Source organism: Arachis hypogaea, unplaced genomic scaffold, assembly GCF_003086295.3.
Source record: "Arachis hypogaea cultivar Tifrunner unplaced genomic scaffold, arahy.Tifrunner.gnm2.J5K5 arahy.Tifrunner.gnm2.scaffold_461, whole genome shotgun sequence".
Classification (NCBI taxonomy): Eukaryota; Viridiplantae; Streptophyta; class Magnoliopsida; order Fabales; family Fabaceae; genus Arachis; species Arachis hypogaea.
This window is the reverse complement of record NW_027255693.1, coordinates 1983-12206: the sequence shown is the minus strand read 5'-3', so window position 1 is coordinate 12206 and position 10224 is coordinate 1983. Positions and strand designations below refer to the sequence as shown.

Genomic DNA, 10224 nt, shown 5'->3' with positions numbered 1-10224 from the left:
AAAGTCATCAGAGAGTGCTGGTGCTAAGCTGCACCAGTAAACTGTGAACCCGGTTAAACCGATTTTCTGTTTTTAACTAAAACTGACCAGGTAACCTTACAATATCATTCAAGAAGCTTCTAATACTCATATAATGATTATATTACCCTATTATCTCTCTTCTCTCATGAATCAAGTCCGGTTTGTCAAACTGAGACTATTTACAAAAAACCGGATCAAAACTCCTAACCGATACGGTTCAAAAACTATGTTCTTCATAACTGCATTATCGAGCTTGCCTCATAAAAGGTTATAGCTTAAAGATGACATAATGACAATTAGGATTGATATTCTTGATGATATATCAAAGGTTTTCCCTTTACTGATCTTCCGGAGAAATTCGTGCTTTCAGAAAAGGTCTCGCATACTCGAAAATCGGGGTTGTTACATAAAAAATATTGGAAAGTTTTAGGGAATAAGAGTTGGAACTTTTGATGATTGGATTTTTGATGGTTTAGAATTTCACTAATGAAATCTCGTTGTAAAGTATAGTTTCTAAACCAAACAATAATCCTTTCATACAAAAAGTTGTTTGTCACTAGTACAAACCCCTAAAATTTATAAACCAAAGTATTGGACCTCGGGTCGTTCTCCCTAGGAATTGTAATGAAGTGTCTTGTTATTGGTTGTGAGTTATATTTGGGGTTTTTAAGGTTTTGGACAAGAAATATAAATGGCAAAGAAAATAAACTAACAACTAACAAAGCTCTTGGCAAGATATGAGAACTAGAAGTCCTATCCTAGTTATCCTCCTCAATTGTGATAACAAATTGTCCATTACTCCCACTTAGTTAACCTCTAACCATGGAGGAAAGTCAAGTGGATGAATTGATTTGATTCCTCAAGTCCTAATCAACTCCTAAAGGAAAGACTAGCTTTAGAGGCATTCGAATCAATTATCAACTTCTAATCGTCAATCAACAAGGGAATTAGATAACTCAAGAGTCACTAATTACTCTACCTAGGCCAAGAGGAACAAAACCTACACTAAAATCTAACCAAGCATTTCATCAAACACTTGGAAGGTATAAAAGGAAAGCATAGTAAATTGATAATAAGAATAGAATCTAACAACAATTATTGCAAAGAATTAACAACAACAATCAAGGAAATCACAATTATCATGAATTACCTCAAATTGCATTATTGAAAGAAAACAAAGGAACAACAATCTATCCAAAACAAAGTGAAGAATTACAATTATTAAAGCACATAACTAGAAAGAGGAAGAGGAGAAGATTAAGACTTGATAAAAGAGAAGTGAATTAAAGCATGAATTAAACCTAGACCTAAAAAGAGAGATTAACCTAAACCTAATCCTAATTCTAGAGAGAAGTGAGAGCTTCTCTCTCTAAAACTACTCTAAACTAAAACTATGACTAATGGTAATGAACTAATTGTCTTCCCCCTTCAATCCTTGATCCTTTTATTCCTTTCTATCAGTAATTGGCGCCAAAATGGGTTCAGAAACCCTTCCAAATTGCCAGGCACGTGTTGCTTTAATGAAGTCATGTGCGGACTGCGACGCATGCGTGCACGGTACGCGTGCGCGCCCATGGCCGATTCTATAATGTGTGCGCGAGCGCCTTGTGCGCGTGCGCGTGCTTGGCTGATTTCACTTCTTTGACTTTCTATGCTTCTCTCCACTTGTATGCTTCCTTCCTTGCTTCTTTTGATCCATGCCTAGCCCATTTCAATCCTGGAATTACTAGCAAACACATCAAGGCATCTTATGGAATCAAGGAGGAATTAGAATTCATCAAAATAAGGCTTAAAAAGCATGTTTTTACACTTAAGCACAAATATGGGAGAGATTACAAAACCATGCTAATTCATAGGTTAAATGTTAGAAAAGGTCGTCAAAATACTCTAAATTCAATACAAGATAAACCGTCAAATTGGGGTTTATCAACCTCCCCACACTTAAACCTTAGCATGTCCTCATGCTAAAATAAGAAGGAGCTAAGGGGTAAGACATTCATTAAATTCAACTAAACTATATGAACCTACCTAAATGCAATTATCTAAAGCAAGTGGGAATGCTTAGTCCAAACATATCAATTCCCAAGAGAACATGTGTAGGCACAAGAGCTAGGGCAATAGGGATCAAGTCCAAACCACAATTGTATTGAATTATCAAAAGAAATTCATGCTTGCAAGAATATAGATAATATGAGTGAACACATGTGATTGAACTTTTGAACCCTCACCGGATGTGTATCCGCTCTATTCACTCAAGTGTTTAAGGGTTAATTCACTCAATTCTCTTCTAATCATGCTTTCCAAAAATTGATTTTCTTCTAAAAATCAACACCTATTCAATGCATGCATACATTCATCATGAGGTCTTTCATTTAGGTTGTAATGGGGTTAGGGTCAAGGTAGGATCATTTATGGTTAAGTGGACTAGAGTTTAGATCTTGGATTAGCATAGACTTTCCCACCTAACTATATAATAATCTGTACAAATTCGAACTACTCTAACTACCCATTCTTCACTTTTTCTTACATATTCATGCATCTTACTTCTTGATTCGTAGCACTTATGCATTGATTCCCTTTTATTGAACTTCACTTTGGGGCATTTTGTCCCCTTTTATTATTTTTCTTCTCCTTTTTTTTCTATATTCCCTTTTTTTTCACTTTATTTTTCTCTTCTTTTTTTTCTTTTCTTTTTATACTTTGTACAAGGACATCAATTGCATAAGGTCTTATACATTCAATCAATACATGAATATGTTCCCAATTCCTAAATATGGAAGTGTACTACCCCCTTTTTTTATCCCCTCCAATGTTCCCAAGCCTCACCAACTTTGAATAATAAACACTCTCACTAGCCTAGGCTAATCAAAGATCCAAGCAAGGAACTCTCATTGGTTTTTCGCCTTGGGCTTGTAATGTGCTAAAATGAGAATAAGTTGGTTAAGCGTAGGCTCAAAATTGGCTAACAATGGAGAGTAAAAGGTAGGCTATTTGGGTAAGTGGGCTAATGAAATAATGGCCTCAATCATACAAATGCATGAATACAAGAAATAAATGGACATATAGAATCAAGCAAATCAAGGATCACAATCATAGAAAGAGAACAATTGCACACAAGAATGGAAAATAAGTGGTTATAAAATGTAACCACATCAATAAGCTCAAATCTCACAAGCTTGTGTTCTTAGCTCAATACATGCTTCACAAAATATGAAATTCAAGCAAGTTACCTCAAAATATTTTTTTTCAATCAATTGGGTTGGTGCCCTATAATTAAGTTTCTTGGAAAATCTTAATATTTGACTAAGCATTGTTGTGATTGAAAAATTCAAAAATTTTCCTTAGTTTACCCTTTCCTTTTTCACTTAAAACCAATTTCTTATGCAAAAAGGGTTCCTAAGTATTGACAATTCAAAAGCACTTTCGATCACAACCATATGCTAAAAAAAAGGAAAATATGCAAAATGGACATAAAGAGAAATCTATCTAAAAGCATAACATCCATCATCCATAAACATCTAAAAACAAGCAGAAGTATCCAAAATATCTAAAATCCAGTAAGAAGTATCCAAAATAACCCAAAATGACAACTATATACATAAAGTACGCAAAATGAGATACTAGGCAGCATAACTAAAATGTTCACCAGTCCTCTAATGATGCTACCGGTGACCTCCCCACACTTAAAATCGAGCATCGTCCTCGATGCTAAACCAGAAGATCAGGGGAAGGTACATTGGTATGTGCTGACTCTGTCTGAGGCTGCGGAATCTCTGTGTCTGGTGCAGCTGGAGGTGCGTCCTGCTGAAGTGGCTCCTCATGGGTGTCCTCCTCCTGATGCTCCTGCTCATCGGAGGCTGAAGAGTCTGGAAGTGGAGGTAACGCAGCGCCCAGGGAGATGAGTGCCTGATCCATCCGATCCAGTCGGCGCCTGATGTAGCGCTTTTCGCGCTCTAAAAATCAAAACAGACACTGAACCAGTAGATATGTGGTCTCAGGAGCTGAAGAAGGGGTTGTCGAAGAAGATGGAAGTGCTGTCAAAGAAGATGGGGCTGCTGTCGAAGCTGAAGGTCCAGCTGCCCCTACCACTGCTCTAGCCCTAGAGCGGCGTCTAGACGGGGGGTCTCTCAGTCACCCAAGTGCCCCAAGGAATAGTGACCTCCTTGGCACCGTCCTCTGGCGGCGGTGGTATCATATCATCATCATGGCTAGGAACATCCGCCAGTGATGCCATGCTAGTAATCAAGATTGGAAAAGGAAGGAGGCCACGAATATGGGCTCGCCACATGCTCTGTCGGATCAATCGGGGAAAATAAACTTCCTTTCCCTCCATAACACAACCAATCAAAAGTAGCATCTCCATAGGGATCTTAGAAAAGTGAGTGGTTGGCAAGACGTAGTGAGCGAAGATCATCTGCCAAGTCTTGGCCTCCTTGTTCAAGTGTGCAAAGAGCATCCCTTTGGGCTTTGTGTTGCCCGAGTCCATCACCCAAGTGGCGTCCGGTATACCAATCACGCGCCTAAGCGCCTCATAGTCAAAGGTCATGGTATGGATAGCCATCTCTGCCTGCTGATGGGCACACATGTCATCAGTAATGTGCCGACACTGTAATGCCTCCTCTATAGCAGTCTCAGTGATCATGAATTCTCTACCCCTCAACTGAACTGAATCCAAAGTGGCACGGAAGAAGTTGCAGTAGAATTCCTTAACCCAAGAAATGTTGATGTCTCCCAAATCTCTATCAACAAAGTCCATACCTAACTCTAAGATGCGACCAGTAATGGATCATCTCACATCATTGGGTAGGAGTAATCTCTTCTCAGTATTCAGCTTTGTCTTCCGATAGTTTTGGAAGCGAAGCTCACAGTAAAGATTGGGGAACTTTGTTGGATCGGTAGAAGGTAGCAACTGATTTTCCTTTTCTTCTTCATTCAACGGATTCTTAGCATAATTCTTGTAAATGGAGGGGATAGAGGGTGTAGAATGTTTTCTTTTATTGGAGGTAGTGGCAATGACTTTTCCTTTATCCGACATCCTGAAAAATTATGATAGAATATAAGGAATGAAACACTTAGCATGTAGCAAGGAAAGCATGTTCAGGGTATCAATTGGCTAATAATCAATCAGGATGTGAACTGAACTTGAAAAGAATTGGTAAACAAGTGAGCATAAGTGAACAAGTAAATCAAGAATGCAATGTTCACTAAAGTCAACAACTCTTACTCATTAAGAAATAAAATCATCATACTTTTGAAAGAATGGTTAAAAGAGGGTTAAATGTGAGTAGAAGTTAAATGGTTAAAGAAATTAGTGAGTTAGAAAAGTGGATTAGTGGTATGATGATATTTAGGCTTAATAACAGAGGAGTTGTGGCTAGACATAGAGATCATGTTCACAATGATTGGTGCAAATCCGGGAAGTTGAAAGGAAGCAGAAATTAGCCCAAATTACAATAGAGATTAAGATGAAAACAGATTTCTTGAAAATTGGGCAGCATTCCGGCTTAAAATTGGACGTTTCCGGATAGCAACATATCATAAGCGGCAAGAAGACAACATCAATTAAGCACAGCAGCAGTGGTACAGCATTCAGGGAACACAAATTGCATACATAGCAGTCCAAAATCAGCATACAGCGCTCAAGTAATCAAACAGAGTATGAACACAAACAGAGCACTTATCAGGCCTAGAATCCTCTAACCAGACCTAGCTACCTAACAGCAATTATTTCTATCTAACCTAACATGCCAAATTTCAATGCTAACTAACTAACAGAAAACTAACAGTAGCTAACAGAAACGAAAAATTAATAGAGAACATAGTTGGAGCAGGAACCTGGGAGCAGAGAAGAACTAAAAATGGAAAAGGAAATTGGGATTAGGACGGGAGCAACAGAATCAGAGAGCCACGCCGCCGTGGATGGTGGTGGTTATGGCGGAGCGACGGCGGTGCTGCTGGCGGCGACGAGGGAGTGAGAGACAGGGGCAGAGTGGAGAAGGTGAGATGAGAGATGGAGAGGGTGGGAGAATGAAAGCGAGTGATAAAGGTGAATGGGGTTAGTGGTGTGGTGGCGGGGAATGCGGCCGCTGGCGGTGGCGGGTTGTTGAAAGGGGAAAGGGGACGGAGATAGTGACAGGGGAAGAAGAAGAGATGTGCGCTGCTGCGCAATGCTCTTCGCGCACTAGGGTTATCTTCTTTTTGAATTGACGCGGGCGCGCACCATGCGCGTCCGCGTACATTGATGAAACTAGGGACCTACGCGTGCGCATAAAGCACGCTCAAGCGTGGATAGGGAAACTATATAGGTGCGCGTGCGCGTACAGTGCGCGCACGCGTACATTGAGTTGGGCTGGAGGCTTAGAGTGGGCGCAGTGCGCGCCCAACTCTCTGGACAAAGGCCTGGAATGGTGGCATCAGCTAGGGGACGCGCACGCGGCAAGTGCGCGTTCACGTACATTGGTAGTGCAACATAAAGCGCGCAAGCGCGATGCGTGCGCTCGCGTCCTTTCCTCTTTTTGTAGATGGGCGCGCACGCGTCAAATGCGCGATCGCACGAGATGAGTTGGGCTGGGGGCTTAAAGTTGGCCCAGATCCAGTGCAACTCTCTGGATAGTGGCTCAGAAGTTGCAGCAGCAGATCAACGCGGACACGGCAGGTGTGCGTCCGCGTGCATTTCCCTATAGCTGTATGGACGCGCACGCACGTAGTGCGCGTCAGCGTGGAATGAGTTGGGCTTAAGGCACAACGCTGGCCTAGGAGAGGCCCAACTCTCTGGAATATGGGTGATGATGCATCCGCTCATGGACGCGTACGCGTACGGCATGCGTGCGCATCCTCTCCCCCTCTTTTTTTTTTAATTTGCCCAGGTGTTTCCTATAATGCTCACAACTCTTTATTCGCTCAACTATCATACAATTCACAAAAACTGCAATTTGATATTATTCATCTACTACTAAACACAACATACATGTGACTATGCTAACAATTAAGTTGTACAAACAAATCTATATGAAACATCTACCTACAATGGCAACTCAAATCACTTATTAAGCAAAATTAAAAGAGAATGGAAAGAGTTTACCATGGTGGGGTGTCTCCCACCTAGCACTTTTATTGACACCAGATAGTTGAAGCCAATCTATTTCGCAGGCAAGATCAATTGGCGCCCACCGTGGGGCCGAGGAAATCGATTCTTTCTTTTGGTCCCGTTACCTTCGCTTACACCCATGGCTGACGTACCACCTCCTTCACTATCCGAATTTATGCGGATGGTAGCTGAGCTACAACAAGCCAATCAACGAATGGCCGACAAAAACCAAATAATGGCTACTCAAATCGCTGAACTGAACCATACTCTGATAGAACATAACGACACTCATCACCAGCAACCAGAAGATAATGAGCATCATTCCCAGCCCTCTCATGTCTCGGAGACTATCCAAGCCGAGGAAGTTCAACCTGAAGATGAAAAGGAAGAGTCCGACGAACTTGTAGGACCCTTCACAGAAGAAGTGATGAACTTCGAATTGCCGAAGAGATTCACCCTGCCACTAATCCTCACACCTTATGATGGGCTCGGAGACCCAAAGAAATTTCTCAAAAAGTTCCGATCAATAATAATCGTCAATGGTGCATCAGATACTGTTTTATGCCATTGTTTTTCAAATTATTTAGATGGTCCTGCACTTGATTGTTTGTGTGCTCTGCCTGCAGGTTCTATCTCGCGATTTCAGCAGTTGGCGAAGCTATTTGAAGAACACTTTGCTGGATCCGTGATTTACCTACACAACTCCGATTATCTGAATACAATCAAACAGGGACCGAACGAAAGCTTGAAGGACTATATGACCCGTTTCACCAAAGCCTCCATCAGTATACCTGACTTCCACTCCGAGGTTCACCTACACGCAATCAAAAGCGGACTTCGACCTAGAAAGTTCCAGGAGACCATCGCAGTAGCCAAGCCGAGGACCCTTGCAGAGTTTCGCAAGAAAGCAAAAGGCCAAATTGATATCAAAGAACTCAGACAAGCTTGGAAATCTGAGAAGACAAACTACCAAGATGAAGATAAGGCCTTAAGCACTAAGAAAAACTTTAAACTAACCCCTCGATTTGATTCCTATACGCAGTTCAACACTAAGCGAGAAGACATAATTAGAGAGATCTTAAATTCAAAGCTAATCAAGCCACCAAGAAAGGCCGGTACCTCTCAAGATACAAAGAATGTGGACAAGTCTAAATATTGTTCTTTCCACCAGAAACACGGGCACAACACTAACGAATGTGTGGTGGCCAAGGACCTTCTGGAACGCCTAGCCAGGCAGGGACACCTTGACAAATACATTGGGGGTCACATCTAAAAGTGCATCACACCTTCCACAACCAACGATTCGTCTGAACAACAAAACTGAGGAAAAGAGAAGGTACCTTCAAGCCAATACGAAAAACCTCGAGGTATAATTAATTGTATTTCAGGAGGATACGCAAGTGGAGGATCCTCAAATTCGGCTAGAAAAGATCATTCCGAGCAATATGCTCGGTGAATGGGCCACAACAAGAAGCTGAAACGACAAATCAACCCCCACAAGTAACTTTTACACACGCCACTTCGATTCCAGCATACAAAATTTAGATGATCCCGTGGTCATCACTCTTTAACTATAGGATTTGTTGGTAAGGAAAGTACTCCTAGATCCTGGGAGCAGCGCCGACGTTTTGTTCTACTCTACATTCCAAAAAATGAAGCTCAGCGACAACATACTCCAGTCAACAGGAGGAGACCTGGTTGGATTTTTAGGAGAGCGAGTTTCAATATTGGGTTCAGTGTGGTTACAAACCACACTGGGTGAGCATCCTCTTTCAAAAACAAATGACATTCAATATTTAGTAGTTGATTGTTTTAGCCCGTATAATCTTATACTTGGCTGACCTTTTTTAAACAAGTTCGGCGCAATTGTCTCTACAGTTCATCTGTGTGTTAAGTTTCCTCTGCAGGACAACCAAGTTGTAACAATCCACGGAGATCATAAAGAGGCACGCCAGTGTTACAACATTAGCATGAAACTCCAAAATCATTCGAGGCAACAAGTCAACAATGTCGACCTTACCACCGACAGCCACGCACTCGCCGACCTTGATCCAAGAGCTGACTTTCTTGAACGCCCTAAACCATACGATGACTTACAGAAAGTATATTTTAATAATGATTCTAAAAAATTTACTCATGTAGGTACGTCAATCAGCACATCAGAATAAAAGGCCATCACTACCTTCTTACAAGAGCAAGCCGACCTATTTGCATGGACACCTTCAGACATGTCCGGCATTGACTCACAAATCATCAGCCACAAACTAGCTATAAACTCGTCAGCCTGACCAGTACAGCAGAAGAAAAGAAAACTTGGTCTAGAAAAGAAAAGGGCGTCCTTAGAAGAAACACAAAAGCTCATCAACGCAGAATTTATCAAAGAAATCAGATTTACTACCTGACTGGCCAATGTGGTAATGGTAAGAAACAAAATGGTAAGTGGCGCATGTGCGTCGACTTTATTGACTTAAACAAAGCATGCCCAAAAGATTCTTATCCTTTACCATCCATAGACTCTTTAGTAGATAACGCCTCAGGATATGCTACCTTAAGTTTTATGGATGTGTATTCGGGGTATAATCAAATTCTCATGCACCCTCCGATCAAAGCAAAACGGCATTTATTACTAATTTCGGTAACTACTGTTATAAAGTTATGCCATTTGGATTAAAGAATGCAAATGCAACTTATCAACGTCTTATGGACAAGGTCTTTGCCAAACAGATCAGCAGAAACATCGAAGTATATGTCGATGACATAGTCGCTAAGACACAGATCGGGAAAAACCATATCGATGATTTAACAGAAATATTCGGCAAAATACGCCGCTACAACATGCGCCTCAACCACAAGAAATGTGCATTCGCCATTCAAGTGGGGTAAGTTTCTAGGACTTTTACTAACACGCAGAGGAATTGAGGCAAATCCAGAAAAATGCCGAGCAGTTCTGGATATGGCAAGCCCAAAGACAGTCAAAGAAGTACAACGCTTACAGGAAGACTTGCCGCCCTGTCGAGATTTGTTCCATGCCTAGCTTCAACATCATTTCCTTTTTTCAAACAATAAAAAAGAAAACCAAATTTCAATGAAACGACGACTGTGAGAGAGCTTTTACC

General features: G+C 41.2%; 1 protein-coding gene across 1 annotated transcript; it reads left to right on the top strand.

Moving 5' to 3' along the window:
* The first annotated feature begins 7247 nt into the window (after positions 1-7247).
* LOC114927387 (uncharacterized) lies at positions 7248-8381 on the top strand. The gene has a single exon (XM_029296974.1). It carries the CDS (start codon positions 7248-7250, stop codon positions 8379-8381), a length of 1134 nt encoding a protein of 377 aa, XP_029152807.1.
* Positions 8382-10224: the final 1843 nt, after the last annotated feature.

What these genes read in the sequence shown, in the direction of transcription:
- LOC114927387 (XM_029296974.1), top strand. Translation starts at nt 7,248, where the DNA reads ATGGCTGACGTACCACCTCCTTCACTATCCGAATTTATGCGGATGGTA.